This window comes from Orycteropus afer, unplaced genomic scaffold, assembly GCF_000298275.1.
Source record: "Orycteropus afer afer isolate SDZICR_OR568_19922 unplaced genomic scaffold, OryAfe1.0 scaffold00006, whole genome shotgun sequence".
Classification (NCBI taxonomy): Eukaryota; Metazoa; Chordata; class Mammalia; order Tubulidentata; family Orycteropodidae; genus Orycteropus; species Orycteropus afer.
In genome coordinates, this window is record NW_006921593.1 from 25,251,460 (window position 1) to 25,269,108 (window position 17,649).

Sequence of the window (17,649 nt, forward strand, 5' to 3'; positions counted from 1 at the left end):
AAATTCGTGGAGAAGATAGAGTGATTATGGGACACTTGGGTCAATGCATAGAAATATATGTATCCCAATGGAAGGGCATGCCATGGATTGAATTGTGTGCCCCCAAAACGTGTTGTAAATGCCAACCCTCATACCTGTGGTTGCAATCCCATTTGGGAATGGGTTTTCATATATTAATGAGGCAGCATTAGAGTAGAGTGTGTCTTAAATCCATCTCTTTTGAGATCAAAAAGGGCAGAGATGGGGGTGGAGATAAATGCCAGGTGAATGCAGATCACGAAGGGTGTGGGGCTGGTTTTCATTTTTATATGTGTCATAGATTCAGACGAAAACTTACCATTAGCATCTTTCACAAAAGAGGCTCATTGGTGAATTTTCCTTCTATTTTAGCAAAACGGCAGTTGACATATTTCAAATTCCTTTCTTTAAAAATTCATTAGACTATGCTAACCTGCTAACCTAAAGAGCAGGAGGAGTCTTTCATCTGCTCAAAAAAAAAGAAAAAAGAAAATTTTACTGAGCATTTACTCTGTGCCAATTTCTGTGCAGGCACTGAGGAGACCATGGCAAAGGGAGTTCCAGATGTCCTGCTTTTGGGGAGAATGGTGGGGGGCAGAGAGCTCAACAGGCAACGGCACTGTCCTGCCCTGAAATCTTTATGGCAGCCTAGAGCAGGAAGTCAACTCTGACTTGAGGGGTAGATGGCGAGAGTGTCAGAGTCAACCCCTCAAGGGAAGTAAATGACAGCTGAGCTGAGACCTCAATAGCTAGGAGAAAGCAGCCTAGTAGATGTTCCAGTAGAGGTACAGCAGGAGGACCTGCAAGTGTTTGCATATTATTTGAGTCTAGGGGCAGCTGGACTTGGGAGAGATGAGGCTAGAGCCGTGGGCAGAGACCAGGTGATGAAGGTCTTGGTGGCCCTCACTAAGGAGTTTGGACTTTATCCAGAAGACATGCAGTGTTAGGTAAGCTGTAAAGCCTATGAAAGTGCAAGCTTTATTATCAACTTGAGTGCATGTGTGTAAAAATGTGCCCTGAACCCATATCTATCATTGCATCTGATCTGTAATTGATTCCTTTAAAGTGTGACCTTCATGGTGTCCCTCTAGTAATTGGTCATCTTTAGAAACAGAGCTACTTTTGCTCCAATCCCTGGGGCCTGAGACTTGCTATATACATGAGACTCAATGGGGCTCAGTGTGGATTTGGTCAAGCAGGGCTCAAGGTCCAGCTGTCCAAAGCACTGGGGGCAAACAGGCTGTTCTTCCTCTTGGCTCAGTGTCTGGTTTTTGCACACCTCTGCTTCATCCCATAAGTGAAGTGAACGTCAGAGGGTTTAAGTGGGACAGGGACAGAGTCTCCTCTGTGTTTCAAGATAAACCTGAGGACAGCATGCAGGGTAGATAGCATGAGATCAGGCCCGAGGCAAGAAGGCAGGCAGTGGAGATGGTAAGGAAATGATGGTTCACTTGCAGACAAAATGTGTGGGCAAAGCAGTAAGACCAAACCCCTGGGGATGCTGGGAGAATACAAAGGATAAAGAAGAGTCCATGATGCCCCCAAAGCTTTCAGCTCAAGCAAATCCAGCAAATGGTGATGCTTTGATTATGAAGGGAGCTTGGAAGGAGGCTAGTTGAGTTTGGGGAGGTTACAGGCAGCCTGCATCCAACAGGCAGTTGATACAAGGACCTGGATTTCAAGATAGAGCATGGTAAGAGAGTCATGTTTGGAAAGTATTACACATCAGTGATAGTTAAAGTCAGGCATAGTGGAAAACTTGACAGAGAAATCTGTAGAAGAATGAAAGAATCTGAGATAAAGCAAATGGTGGCTAGTATTTAAATTATAGGAAAAAAGAAATCAGTTGTCACAGATTTGAGGGCTTCAAATCCAGCTTGCAAAAAGCAGGAAAGTGCATGGGAGTTGAAGAGGTTGAGGCAGCAGCCACAGTCTTTTGTGCCAAGAAGCTTAGCCATGAAGGAAAACATGGAGTGAGGCAGGGGCTGGGATCGGAGAAATGGGGGCACAGGAAGGGCTGTCTGTTTACTTGTATGCAGGGTGGGGAGATTTGATCACAGCAGTGGCAACAGGAACAAAAGCCAAGGGAGAGGAGATTGAGGAGGCAAGAGAAGAGGGAAAGGTAAGAAAGGGGACTGGATAGCATATTACAGATGTCTGGAGGAGGGAGAGCAGCAGTTTTAAGGCATTCATTCCAAGTAGCTTCTACTCTAAATACACGTTTTTAACTGCGTTGCCTCACCTCAAGGCTGTTACTCAGAGCCAGGATATATCTCTGCTCCATAGTGGTGAGCTGGGGCCCTTCTATTTCCAGGAAGAAAGAACCTTCTCATGATCTCTGAAGACAGAAAGATGATGCACAAGCTCCATCACTCACATCAAGATCAAAGACATGGACTATGCAACCATAAGTCAATGAGAACCAGAACCCAGACCACCAAGAAAGTATCTGAGAAACATGATGAGTACGTTTTCCTTATCAAGCTCTCCTTCACAGTGTCCTCACTTGTGTAATTTAAACAACAGAGCCCAGTACTTTGTGTTAACAAGGTGTGATGCTCTCATCCACTACTGGAAGCCCCCCGAGGCCAGGGACTGTCACCTTCATCTCACAGCGCTTTATGAGGTCTGCCCAGTACTTATCGCACACAAGGCAGTCCGTACACATGTGCTGAATTAAATTAAATCATCATATTCAAACCAGTGCCCATGACGGCTGCGTGTCAGCCTCAGTGATGCTCCCAAACCCCACACAGTTGGAGAATTCAGTTCTGGAACTAACTTCTAAGTCACATAAAAGAATATGTCAATTAACTTATATCCATATAGCATTTTTTAAATCCCAAGAGGCATTTTCCCAATGTCGTCACCAGCTTCCAAGATGGCCTCCAAGGATCCCCCACCTCTTGGTATTCAAACCCTGGGTAATCTTCTGCTCGCACCTTGTTCCAGGGTTGGTCGGTATGATTAATAAAATAAGGTAGAGGTGGTGGTGCGTCACTTCCAATATCCAATTATAAAAGACTGCACCTTCTGTTTTGGGCACGCTCTTGCTCACTTATTCCCTGTCTCTGTCTCTCTCTTCTCTCACTCTAGGGGAAGCCAGCTGTCATGTCTTGAGTACATTCAGATAGCCCGGTGGAAAGTCCAACAGGTAAGAAAATGAAGCACTCAGTCCAATAGCCTATGAAAAACTGAGGCTGCCAACAATTGTGTGAGTGAACTTGGAAGTGGATCCTTCAGCCCCAGTCAGGCCTTCAGATGATATCACAGCCCTGGTCAATATCTTGTCTGCAACCTCATGGACACCCTGAGCCAGAACCACCCCAAAGCTGCCCCTTGGTTCTTAACCCTCAGAAACTGTGAGATAACAAATGTTTGTGGTCTTAAGATACTAAGTTTTGGACTAATTTGGTATGCAGCAATAGGTAACAAAACTCTCAAAGTGGTGATTAATCTGATCCACCAGATTTATTTCCACATGGTTTCTGGCCATTTCCAAAGCCAAATCCAAGGGCACATATTTGCCAATACTAAAGAGATTCAAGGGAGCTCTGGTAGCATAGTGGCTAAGGCACTTGACTGCTAACCAGAAGGCTGGCAGTTCAAACCCACCAGCCACTCCTCAGAAGGAAGATGGGGCAATCTACTTCCATAGTGATACTGTCTCGGAAACCCAAGGAGGGGTCGCTATGAGTCAGGTCTGACTCGACAGCACTTAACAACAACAGCAACAAAGACATTCAAAGGAACAGGCCACTGATGTTGAAGGCAATTGCAAAGGAGGAGCTCAAAGTTATTTTTCAGCAGTGGTCACAGTGTTAGATTAACTGTGTGTTCTCCCAATGCATCAACTTGAGGCAGGTAAAAAAACAAACGAAACTCACTGCCATCAAGTCAATTCAATTCATAGCAACCCCTCCTTGGGTTTCCAAGGCTGTATCTCTATGGAAGTAGATTGCCCAACCTTCCTTCTGAGGAGTGGCTGGTGGGTTTGAACTGCCAGCTTTCTGGTTAGCAGTCAAGTGCCTTAGACATTATGCCACCACAGCTATAAAACTTAAACTTTTAATTTTATTATTGCAATAATTCAAGTCCTAACACTTCAATTAAATTGGAGTGTGGTTAATGAAGATTAGCCATTGAGCTCAATGACTTCTTACTATCTGTGTTATCATTTCAACAAGGACTCTAAACATAGTAAGGAGCTCTGTTGGTTAAAGCATTTGGCCACTAACCAACAAGACGTTTGTCTGAACCCACCAGCCACTCTGGAAGAAAGATGAAGCAATCTGTTTCCAAAAGATGTACAGCCTTGAAAACCCTATGAGGCAGTTCTACTCTGTCCTATAGGGTCGCTATAAGTTGGAATTGACTCAATGGCAATGGCTTTGGTTTTTGGTTTCTCAGCATTGATGAGGAGCTCGGGTGGTGTTGTGGTTGCTAATCAAAAGGTTGGAGGTTCAAACCTCACAGCCACTCTGTGGGAGAAAGATGAAGCGGTCTGCTTCTGTAAAGATTTATAGCCTTGGAAATCCTATGGGGCACTTCTACTCTGTCCCATAGGGGCTCTAAGGGTTAGAATCAACTCTATGGCAGAGGGTTAGTTCTGCTGTGTTCTTCAGGGCTCTATGCTTTGGAATCGACTCTACCACAGTGGGTTTGATTTCCTGGTCTGAGCAGGTGTGTTTCACAATACAAAATGGCACAGGCTTTCAAGTCGGGCAGCGCTGTATCAAAGCCATCTGCCCCACCCACTGCCTGGATCCAATTTTACATTAGTCGTGTAGCCTTGAACAAGTCACACAAACTCATGAACCAAACCTCCAAAATGGGAAGATACTTAGTGCTGCCCTCACAGGAGAGTTGTCAGGGTTAAAGGAGAACACTGTGCAACTAGTAATTAGTACAAAGTAAGCATCCTGTACACGCCAGCTAAGGCCTTGAGTCCTTATCCATTTCTTCATCTATAGAAGCAGGTGGTACCCATGACTTACAAGTTATCTGAAGATTAAAGGAGAAACAGATCTGCACAAGGGAGGCACTAAATCACTGTCAGCTTTGTCCTAGTCCCTAGAAACAGTTGAGGGTGGAGGACAAAGAGGGGATCAGAAGGGTTGGGCTATTCAGAAGATGCTCCAATGAACAGCAAACAGGTCTCTGAGGATTTTCCAAGGCAGATCTGATGCTTTAATTCCTTGTAATTCTAAATGAGTTAATGACTCTTGAACGATTTGCAAGTTGATGTTGTATCTTTACTTTCATTTTCATTTAAAAGAGTCTGTGTTTCTGGTGTTTGAATCTTATGAAAAGACTTCACAGAATCCAAGAATCAGAAAAGGGTCTGTGGGGATCCTACGGGAGAAAACAGAACCACTTACCTGATGACCTTTCATAAAATTGCTCACTTCTGGATTCATCAGAAATGAGACCTGTAACACAGTAACAGTCATAAGGCACTCCCCTCGCCCCACTTCCAGAATGTTCGGTGATGTTATCATTGATACCACAAATATGCTACTTCTCAGGGAAGTTGTGGGGGGGATCACAGAGAGTTTTGCCATCATCACCATCAATAGGGCACAATCTCAGGCCCATGAAAAATGATTCCTGAACCACAGAACACTAACCCAATCTGACCTCAGATAAGAGGCCAGACAAGAAGATAACCAAGGTGAGCTCCCCACCCCCGCACCAAGATACGCAGAAGGACCGTCAGTTCTCATCGCACGGCTGGAGGACCACAGAGGTCGGCCCGGATCTGATGAGGTCGGTCCTGATCCTCCCAGCTCACGCCTTTGGATATATGAGTCCATAACTCAGGCAGTGCACCCAGAGAGAATGCTCAAGTCAGTGGATGCTCTTAGGGAGAAAACCAGTCCTGGCCTGCCTGCAAGACAGCAATGCAGGGACCATCCAAGCAGTCAGGTGTAAATGGGAAAAGATATCTAGACAATCGTGTCATTATTGCCTACTGTGAAGAAAGGGGCAGAGGAAAATGCTTGTTTTCTTAAATTGCTACATTTTAAAGGATATATGTGTATTTCCAATTTTAAATGGACTCACTAACATATGAAATTATTGCAAGAAAAAAAATTTTAAGAAAAACAAATCTCAACTTACCTTGTAGATAACTGTTTCTCCATTTATAAGATCTCAACAGGTCCTCAAAAATCATCTAAGTAATTATACCAACATATAAAAGAGACAAAAAGGAAAATAGTGTGTTTTATACTGAAAAGAAAAAGGAAAATATCTGGAGGGCTTGCTTTCCACCAGACCCAGAATGTACACCCAAATGCAACTGTGAACCTGATGGACTTGCAAACAGACTGAGCTTAGGTCAGAGTTAGGAGATTTCTATCAATGAGGTCGCCATATTGCGTTGAGTTAGGAAAAGGTACCCATTAATTGTCTTCATGGAGCCACTGGAAGACCATGCATTGGTCACAGAGTAGAGTGGCTGCTTAGTTCACAGTCTTTCTGGCAGTTGTCTGGGCTACCCATCTATTCAGGACACTCACAGGTCAGTCTCTTGGCTACTCTCACAGTGATTGGTCTAGGATGGGGCCTGTGCCAAAACAGTTCAATGCAAAAGAATGAAATCGAACTCCTAACTCCACCATATAAAAAAAATTAACTCAAAGTGACCATTGCTGTTGTTGTTAGGTGCTATCAAGTCAGTTCTGACTCCTTGTAGTGATTCTAGGTACAACAGAATAAAATACTGAACTTAAGGCTGAAAACTATAAAAATCTTGGGAGGAAAACATAGCCCTTCATTCCATTGCGTCTGAGGTCACTGTAAGCCAGAGGCTGGTTTGATGGGAGACAGCAACAGCAACGGTGCATCAGACATGGTCCTGGACTAACAAAACAAACTCCCTGCCCTCAGGAGACATATGTTCTAGTACGGAAAGCAGTCGATAAGAGAGACAAATAAATATGTAATATAATTTCAGGCAGGAAGTTTACAAAATTTTGATTTTACAGTGTTTCTGCAAATCACAGTCAAGGAGACTAAAAGAGAAAGGAAGTCTCTATCATGTACAAGATTCTGGATCACACCTTTGAGCCACTTATGTGATTCTTTCAATAACCTATAAGGTGAAGAAGCTGCAGATCGTGAAAATCCACTGCCACCAAGTCGACTCCGACTTATAGTGACCCTGTAGGACAGAGAAGAAATGCCCCATAGGATTCCCATGGCTGTCTTTCTTGGTTACCTAGAGCTGCTCTGACAGGAATATATCACAAATGGGATGGCTTGAACAAACAGGAGTTTATCCTCTTACAATTCGGGAGACTAGAAGTCCGAGTTCAAATGCCAGGCTCTAGGGGCTGAGTGAAAGTCCCTCAACCTTGGGCTTCAGTTCTGCCTCTTGCTCCTGGCCCAGTGGAGCTAGAAGCCAAAGCACATGGCAGGCCATTGACTCAAGTATATTGAAAGTTCCAAGGTCAGCAAAACATGGCAGGCCGCTGAACAATGACACAGCTACATGCAGGGTCCAAGCATGCCATAAGTTATAGACCATTCCCCAAGGCTTCTCCTTTACAGGAAGCAGACCACTTTCCCAAGGCAGCTACTCAACTCCTCACAGTAGATTCCACCATGGAGTTGATTACTAGTCTCATCATGGGGAATACTACATCCAGCTGCCCAGCCACTGAACCAGATCCAGCCAAGTTGACACACAAATGTAGCTACCACACTGTCGATCTTTATGGAAGGAAAGCCCAAACCCAATCCACTGCCTTCAAGTCTATTCTGAGTCAGAGCACCCCTAGAGAACAGAGTGGAACTACCTGATAGGGTTTCCAAGGTTGTCAATCTTTATAGAAGCCAACTGCCTCATCTCCTTCACAGCAGCTGGTAGGTTTGAACTGCCAACCTTTTGTTTAGCAGCCAAATGCTTTAATCACAGCGCCACAAGAGTGCCTTCCAGTCCTGAGAGTTAAGACTAACCTGCAGAGAACTTGGGAAGAGTTTGAACATTGACCCAGCTGTCTTCACTCCACTGACCCACACACTACAGAACCACAGATGTAGATCTAAATCTTGAAGATTTGCTAATTGCTGCTATGAGCTCCTGTCCAAAACTCCAGGACAGAGGGCTGTGAGAGGACAGGCTGGGGGAAGTAGCAGACTGGAAATGAGACGGTATATGTAAACTGGAGAACACAATGAATAAGCACAGTGACACTTGCTCACACTGGAGTGATAATCCAGCTCCTCTGTCAGAAAATAAATTTTAAAAAAAGCAGTTGCCACATGTTATTGGTGATAATAAACATTGATATACAGTAGACACATAGGTGGACAGGCTGAGTGATCAGGTATGTCTGTGCAAAAGGGACTAGACACATGATCATATACAAGGTTGGCAGACGATACTTATACATACGTATTTGTATGTGCTGTAAGAATGTCCATACATATAGAACGAACAGGGGACAAAATTATGATAACTTCTTAGCCACAGCCAACCACCCACATGGAGCAAGTTGTTAGAGCTGTGGGCTCAGGACCATGGTTGCAGGGAACATCAAGTTCCATTGGCAAGAATACCACACAAAAACATTGTTCTACATCCTACTTTGGTGAATAGAGACTGGGGTCTTAAAAGCTTGCAAGCGTCATCTAGATGCAACAATTGGTCTCTCCTCATCTGGAGCAAAGAAGAATGAAGAAAACCAAAGATGCATGGAAACAATTAGTCTGAGGGACTAGTGGACCATGAAAACCTCAGCCTATAAGGCCATGAGACCAGAAGAACTAGATGGTGCCTGGCTACCACTGTCAACCACTCAGTAAGGGTTTGGTGCAGGAGATCCTGGATAAATTGGAAGAACAATGTGGGACAAAACTCAAAACAAAATTTAAAGAAAAAAGAAAAACAGGCTTACTGGTCTGATAGAGCCTGGTGAAACCCCCAAGACTGTGGCCCCTTGCTTCCAGCCAAACAATAAACAGGTATATAGGGTGAACATTTACACCAGGTAGATACACTTCTTCCAATGATCAGTCATGGGAGAACCAAATCAAAACCAAACTCTCTGCTGTCGAGTCAGATCCGACTCATAGTGACCCCTCCTTGGGTCTCCGAGGCAGTATCACTATGGAAGTAGATTGCCCAACTTTCCTTCCAAGGAGTGGCTGGTGGGTTTGAAGCACCAGCTTTCTGGTTAGCACTCAAATGCCTTAGGCTCTACGCCACCATTGCTCCCCATGGTAGAAGAGAAGGGCAGTATTTTCATAGGGAGATAGTTTGGGGGTGAAATGCAGAGGAAAGAAGGACTCAGGGAAGGGGTAATCACAGGGAGAAAGTGGAGAGAGAGCTGTTATATTGTGGGGAATTGCGGTCAATGTCATGAAACAAAATGTGTATGAACTGCTGTATGGAAAATGAATGTGCTCTGTAAACTTTCAACCGACTCACAATAAAAATTAAAAAACCAGTTGCCGTTGATTCCAACCCACAGCGACCCGGTGCGTGTCAGAGTGGAACTGTGCTCTGTAGGGCCTTCGATGGCTGATTTTTCTAAAGTAGATCACCAGGCCTTTCTTCCACACTTCCTCTGAGTTGATTCAAACCATCAACCTTTCAATTAACAGTGAATGCATTAACTGTTTGTACCACCCAGCAGCTTCTTACTTTATCCCACAACTCTGCTTTTCTCAGACCCACACAGACCCTGTTCAAACAACTGCCTCTTGTTCTATGTACAGATATTCCATAAGCACAGTTAACAAAAAACAAGCCCACTGCCATCAAGTCAATTCCAACTCTTAGCCACCACCATTGTGTTTCTGAGGCTGTCAGTCTTTACAAAAGTAGATTGCTCCATGCTCCATCTTCCTCTCATGGAGCAGCTTGGTGGGTTTGATCCACCAACCTTCTTGTTAGCAGTCAAGTGCCTTAGGCACTGGGCCACCAGAGCTCCACAAGTGCAATGCAGTGTTCTGTAACTCCCATTCTTGGCAATGTCACTCATAATTTGTTATGATCCACACAGTCCAACATACTTCTTGGAAGAAGTACAACCAGAATGTTCCTTAGAACCAGGATGGCGAGACTTTGTCTTCCATAATTTGGAGGGACCAGTCCCTGGAGGAAGACATCATGTGTGGTCAAGTAGAGGGTCAGCAAAACTGAAGACCCTCAAGGAGATGGACTGACACAGTGACTGCCACAATGGCCTCAGACAGAGCAATGACTGGGAGCCTGGCGCAGGACCAGGAGTGTTTCGTTCTGTTGTGCACACAAGTGCTATGAGTTGGAACTGACTCAACACAACAAAAACACGCAGACTCTGAGAGGCAGTGCCTGACAGGAGCTCCAGCCTCTGGCCCTACCTCCTCGCTGCTGTTAGACTCGGAGCTGGTGGACCAGTGGCAGCGAACCCAGACGTCCCGCACCTGCTGTGAGGACACCTGCACGGAGCTTCTGCAGATGGCCACTGGCTGGAAATGACAGAGCACTGAGTTAGGCCTTCAGGGTTGGGTCTTTACGAGAAATCTGGCAAAACTATGTGAGGCTGAGAGGAAAAATTTACACAGGGATTCGTTTCTCCAAAATGACATTTCTCAACATCTCAGCAGACCCAAATGAAATATTTAAATAGCCCTCCCAGGTTTGACACAGCTTGGGCCTCCGGGGAAAACAGAGCTTCCCTTGATGAGCGCTGAGTGGGAAGCCTTGAATCACTTCCCATCCCAACAGAGGGATGGCTAAGAGTCCCAGAGGACTTAACCCTCTTCCCCTTTGTCCTCAGATTTCCTTAGAAATAATGCCCGCATGTTGCTTCGGCTTCTTTATAAAACCAGGTCTCGATGAAAATTCCATGAAAAAAATAACAAGAACAAAAAAAAACACCTTTGGAGAATTGGCATCACTGTGACCCCAACCACCTGATGACAGTCAACTCCAGCTCGTGTGTGTTGGAGAAGAACTGTGCCCCATGAGGTTCTCAGTGGCCGATTTTTTGGAAGTAGATCACCAGGCCTTGCTTCCCAGGTGCCTCTGTGTGGACTCAAGCCTCCAATCTTTTCATGAGTGAACAAGTTCTTAACTGTTGACAACTAGGGACTCTACACGCCTGTGAAGGAGCCCTAAGACAACACAACTGAAGAGTAAGAAGTACCCCAGGACTCGTACATCTGAATGTAATGTAAACACTTTGGGAAACAAATATTGGGTCGGTGGTGCTGCCCTGTTCAGGCAGGACTCATGCCCATGGATGTTAATTAAGTGCCATCCTATGTTCTGATCACAGAGGCTATAGAAACGAACACACCACACTCCTGATTTCATGGAGGCCAAGCTGACGGGAGGACCTCTGGTAGCGTAGTGCCTAAGGCAGCTGACTGCTAACCAGAAAGCTGGTGGTTCAAACCCACTGGCCACTCCTCGGAAGGAAGGTTGGACGAATTACTTCCATAGTGATACCACCTCGGACACCCAAGGAGGGGTCGCTATGGGTCGGTTCTGACTTGACAGCTAATAACAACAACAACAAGCTGATGGGGGAAATGGTTTGGCAAAGGCCAACTACAAAGTCATGCAGCATGCACCCCAACATCGTTGGTGGTTTACACACGTTTATGTTAGAATTTGAAATGTTGCTGGGACTTAACTTCGACGTTGACCTCTTTGCATTCACTTTGTCTGGAGCCACTGCTATCCCCATTTTAAAGAGCAGGAAACTGAGGCAACAAAGGGTTAAATAATTTCTCCAGATCACTCAGGATCACAGGATGCCAGCGCTCAAGACCCAACCACTAAGCCACCCTGCCGCACTCCCAGGCAATACAGTGTGAACGTAGTTAGGGGTACTGTCCAGTGTGGCTGATCCCAGGGAGTGGCCAAGATCTTAGTTGGACTCCAGCATCAGCTCCAAGTCATGGAATGAGATGAGGCTCTCGCTTATGCTGTTTTGGGGGATGGTGGCCTTTCCAGCGACACTCACCACATGGTAGCCGCGTTGGAAGTCACAGGTGGAGGGGTCTTCTGCAGAATCTCTCCTGCAGGCAGTTTCGCGAATCCTGAATTCGATGTCCATGTTCAAGCTGTCGTCGTCCAGGATATTGACCTTCACAAAGATAAAGTGTGTTTGGGAAGTCTACGATGCTACCAGTGCTTCCCCCAGCACCAGGAGAAAATATTTACAGCATCTCCCACTGCCATCGAAGCCACAAATGACTGTGGCAATATCCTGGCTCAATGGCCTCCTCCCACAGGTAAGAAACAAGACCAGAGGGGAACAGGGATATAAGAAATTAGAACGGGAAGCAGGCCCTAACGCCAAGCGACCTATGTTTATATATTCTAGGTGTCAGTTTCCAAATGCTCCACGGTTCCTCACCAACTCCTGAACTTGTGATTAAGCCGCAAGCCCAGCTCGGCTGCTGGGGTGCTGTCCAGCCCCTCTTCCTGCTCCACCAGCTCGGATCTGCACACGAGGCCCTTTCTCCCAGGGATGGATGGGGGGGGGGGAGCAGTCGTGAAGTTCTGATGACACAGAATCTCTGTGATTTATCGTGTGTCATTGTGTCCAAGAGCCCAGTGGCACAACAGTTAAGTGCTCAGCTGCTAACTGGAGGGTGGGCAGTTCAAACCTATCAGCTGCTGCACGGAAGAAAAGACCTGGCAAATTGTTTGCCTAAAGACTACAGCCTAGAAAACCCTATAGGGTAATTCTACCCTCCTATGGGGTCGCTATGAGTCAAAGTCGCCTTGGCAACACACAACAACAACATTGTGTGTCCAGCACCAGAGCTCTCAATTTCGACCTCTCTCCCTCCCTCTCTCCCTACCTCTCACCTTCTCTCTCTCTCTCCTTCTCTCTCTCTCTGTTTCTCTCTCTCTCATTCTTTCTTGCTCTCTCCCTCTCTCCTCCCCCTCTTAGCCCTTCCTTCCCCCCTTCCTCCCTTCTTTCCGTCCCTCCTTCCCTCCTTCTCTCTTTCTCTTTTTCTCTCTCTATCCCTCCTTCCCTCCCTCTCTCTTTCTCTCTCTCCCGCTCTCTCTCCTCCCAGTGCAATCTGACTTCTGTGAAATTGGTGGACCTCTGTGCTCTTCACCTCCCTCTGCACCCCACCACCAGGCCTGTGTCCACCTTTCATTCTCTCTGCGCCCACTGAGGGAACACTCTGGGTGAACCCAGTGTCACAGTTGGAGCAGGTGCCATAATTGCTTAGGTCACATTGCCTCGCCCTTTTCCATCCTTTTACAAATGTGCAGCCTCAGAGGAACGTGGTTTGAAGTATCAGCTGTGAAAGTACTCCATCCAGGTCTGCTGGCAAAATCCACTGGTTCTCCACCCTGACTCCACCTCAGAATCACCAGGAGAGCATCTCTGAACACATGAGACACACCGCCACCCCAGGGACACAGCTTTACGTCGTCCACTATCCCCTCCTAGACATCAGGATTCTTTAAAACTCCCAAGTGACACTCACACGTGTGCAGCCAGGGGCAGGACCCGCTGGGCTCATGCATGCAAACTCAGGGACAAAGTAGCAGGCCTGACCCCTCTCCTCAAGTCCACTGAACTCTGTCCCAAAACACCCGCCCCGTACAAACAGGACTAAGCCAACTGATTCTTCCGGCCATTCCTGGAGGTGAAACTAGGAGATCAAAACTCATAGCACGTTTAACACTTTTCCAGGATAACGACCAATTTATACTCTCTCTGGCAGTGCTTATCATTTCTTTTTCTCCTTATTATTTTAATCTCTTTTTTTTGGCTATTAGGGAGCCAATGTTTTTTTCCCAGTTTTCTTACTCATTTGTATTTCTTTTTTGTAATTGCTTGCCCTCTCAGTTCCAGTGATCTGTTCACTCATCTTTCTCCTGAAGACTTTGCTTGACTCTTAATGTCCCTCCCATATCTGGTGAATGGGGAGAAGGGGCCTCCTGGGGTGTTTCTGGAATCCTTGGCTGGTACAGTTAACATGGTCAGCTGTTCACTGAAAGGTCGGTTGTTCAAGTCCACCCAGAGGCACCTTGGAAGAAAAGTCTGGTGAGCTACATCTAAAAACTTGGTCAATGGAAACCCATGGTGTACACTTCTACTCTGACACACATGGAACTGCCATGAGTTGGAGTCATAATCGACTTGGCAAGAATTGGTTTGTTTTTTGTTTGCTTGCTTATAAGCATTTGTAGAAGCCATGACTCACCAGAACAACATACAGCAAAGTGTGGAACCCAGGAGAGCTCATAGGAGGAGGATACCCTTTCCCATGAAAGGAGAAAAGAAGATTCCCTGGAGGACTCAGTGGTGAGCGTAGCTAGACCACTGGACTTGAGTAACCAGAGATGGCTGGGCAGGGGCAAGAATAGACAGACTTTCCGGTGGGAGAGTGGTACACAGGACAGGGACAAGCATTTCGTGGGGACATAGCCACTAAGAGTCACGAACATGTATGTAAGCGTGTTTATTTGTAGGTGCACATACGCCAGGCTCAGGTCTGGGTGACAATTCCAAGATGGCGCTCATGCTGGAGAGTCCCCTGGGTGGTTAGGCTCACACTCACTCATCTCCACAGGCTGGATTCCAGAAGTATCAGCCATGGGTCCTCTTGGAACCCGTCCTCCTAATTTTGTTCATTTAATTAAATACTTACTCTCTTCTGTAGTGAACAAGAACTAAATTACTAGTGAATTTGAACTGTCCAAGTGAACATTTGGCAAGAGTGCCTGGAGTCTGCAACACCTCAAGTGAATCTCCTTCAGTGCAAAAGATGGAATCTGATGCAACCAGTGGGCCAGGAAGGGGCTTCTTTATTCTGGCCCAGTCCCCTTCTAGAAAGAGTCTCTGGGTGGCACAGTTAAGTACTTGACTGCTAGCCAAAAGGTTGGCAGTTCAAACCCACCCAGAGGCACCTTGGAAGGCCTGATGATGTGCTTTGAAAATGTCACAGGCTTGAGAACTCTATGGAGAACAGTTCAACTCTGCACACGTAGGGTCACCATAAGGCGTAATCAATCTGACAGCGACTAACAACCACAACCCTTCCAGAAGGAGCCCAACATTTGGCTTAGCAGCTGATCACACTCATCTTGCCATTCCTCCACACAACGTCCAGGTCCAAGGGACCCTACCCAGGCCATGACAGCCTGATCCTAGAGTGAGCACCTAACCAAAGGATAGTCCGTAGTCTTAATGACCTATGGCTTAATTAGTGAAGTCAAGGGGGGAGATTAGATTCATTTACTGGGGAGTTGGAAATAAGAAACTGAGCCATTGTCTGATAAAGAAGGGTCAAGATGAATATGCTGTATGGAGACTGGGCTAGAAACCAGGAACCCTGTGCTCTTCACAGTAAGAGACAGAACCGGCCAGGGGTAAGCTACAAGGGAGGCAGGAGGGCTCACGAAGTGGGAGGCAGGCAGAGAGAACAAGCAATGGCCAGCTGGACCTTGTGATGAAGTGGTCATCCCCTGGCTTCCTGACCCATCTCCACTCCAGGTCCCAAGCATCCAGCAACATGCAGGTTCATTACTAGAACACCTTACTTTATGGAACTTCCTCCATCCCTGACTTCACCTAAACTAGCTGGGGGGTATTTCGGTTTCTACCTTCCAAGCGAGCCCCCGTAAGACAACGACCAAGCTGATGAAATCATCTGGGAGCAGGAGGAAGGAGAAAGTTCCTGTCTATGCTTCTCCTTTGGAGGACATTCTTTTGTTCACCCATCACAGATCAGTCTTCAGAAGCCCAGGAAGATTCATTCCCTGTTTCCCAGAGCTAACAGGAAACAGAATATTGTCATATTGATGAAGGAAGTAGGTTTCTTTGGCTCAAAAAACAAAATCCATCAGCTATCAGGAGCCAGTCTAACAAAACAAACCTGTTGCCATGGAGTTGATTCCAGTGTGTGTTGGTCCCACATGTGTTAGAGCAGAAGTGAGCCCTGTAGGGCTTTCCTGTCTGTAATCTTAACAGAAGTAGGTCACCAGGACTTTTCTTCCGCTCTCCCACTGGGTGGGTTCAAGCTATCAAACTCCAGGATAGTAGGAAAGCACAAACCATTGGCGCCATCTAGGGACCTTACAGTACTCGGAGCAACTATTGAATCTGAAAGGATCCTCATTTCCAATAAATGAGCAGTTCTTTAAGCCCCAGGAGGAACTGTGAGAAATTCAGATCAAAGGTAGGGAGCTCAGAGGGCGCTGTCTGGGAATAGATGAGGCTAGAGTATGAACAGCAGAAGGAGCATCGAAGGTCGCTTTAAGAGCTTGGTGGCAAACATTGTGTTAAATCTGTATCCTATCCAGAAAAAAAAAAAAAAAAAAAAGTGCAAAAGAGATGTCTAGCTATTATCTTTTGAAGCTGAAAAAATTAAAAGTGTACCCAACAAAGTGACAACATTTTAAAAAACAAAAAACCAGAAGGTGGTAAGGAAGAATGTAAAGGCCTCATCCTTGCACTTACCCTTTTTATTGAGCTTCTGAAAGCCCGAAACAGGTACGGACTCAGGGCCTGCGAATTCACCTTTGCCACAGATGCACTAAGCGCTTCCCTCAAGGAGGCCGGATCGTAGTCATACACCGGCAATCCTGGACACAAAGCCCACGGGGCCACAGGAAGACAGAGAGACAGGGTCAGGAAGGCCCCATGTCATAACACAGAGGTGGCCCTGTCATTGGGTTCCTTACCTGAGCAAGACCAGACGTCCACGCCAACAACAAAGACAATCAGTATCTTCATCATCTTCCCCATTCTGGGAAGGATCATTTTTGTTCAGAGAAGGGGAATTTCTCTGTCTGTCTCTGCGATTTGGGGTTCAAGCCCTCCTGTGAGCAGCTAGCTATCTGTATGCGGTGTGAGTGGCTGTTCCTTTGGACTGGAGCGTTGGTAACTGCATCAGAAACAATTGATCCTGGGGTCAATATTTGCTGTCTGTCTTTACCTATGGAAAGGTTCCAGTTTGAGGACAGTTTTGAAGTTTAGCCTCCACGTGGGACATGAGCACACAGGCCAAGACATCAAGAGGCTTGGGAAGGCCACATGCATTCTTCAGTTCTCTTCATTATTTCATCCTTTTGGAGTGGAGACACATAATCTTATGTTCATCAAAATGATTCATTTTAAATCGTGGTCTGTTTAGTCCCTCTCCTGATCCTGAAGACCTTGCTGTTGACCTTTAATGACAATAAATTGTGAAATAATTGTGTCGTTATTTCAAGACCTTTGTGGAAATCATAACTTAAAGTCATAAGAGAATTTGAGATACCCGTTCTACACAATCCAAGCAAGTACACATGTAATAAGAAACGGACCTAGCATCCACACGGCCACGCTTCCCTGCTAATGGACATCCTTGTTCTTCATTGCTACAGCTCATAGAGACCCTGTGTACGACAGAAGGAAACACGGCCCAGTTCTGCGCCATCCGCACAACATCGCTGTTTTTAAACCCACTGCTACAGCCACGGTGTCAGTCCTCCTCCTTGACACTCTTCCTCCTTGTGGTTGGCCCTCTCTCTGCTTTACCAAGCGTGGTAACTTTCTCCAGGGAATGGTCCCTTCTGACAACGTGATCTAACCACGAAAGGCAAAGTCTCATCATCCTTGTTTCTAAGGAACATTCTAGCTGTACTTCATCCGAGGAAACACTGTGCTG

At 46.1% G+C, this 17,649-nt stretch overlaps 1 protein-coding gene across 1 annotated transcript; it reads right to left on the reverse strand.

The window, feature by feature from the left end:
- Positions 1–5,011: 5,011 nt before the first annotated feature.
- SPP2 (secreted phosphoprotein 2) lies at positions 5,012–16,760 on the reverse strand. Its single transcript, XM_007943673.1, has 7 exons — positions 16,682–16,760; positions 16,458–16,582; positions 11,988–12,110; positions 10,375–10,482; positions 6,142–6,196; positions 5,400–5,450; positions 5,012–5,022 (listed from the first exon to the last, which is right to left on the reverse strand). Exons 1-7 carry the CDS (start codon positions 16,758–16,760, stop codon positions 5,012–5,014), a joined length of 552 nt encoding a protein of 183 aa, XP_007941864.1.
- Positions 16,761–17,649: the final 889 nt, after the last annotated feature.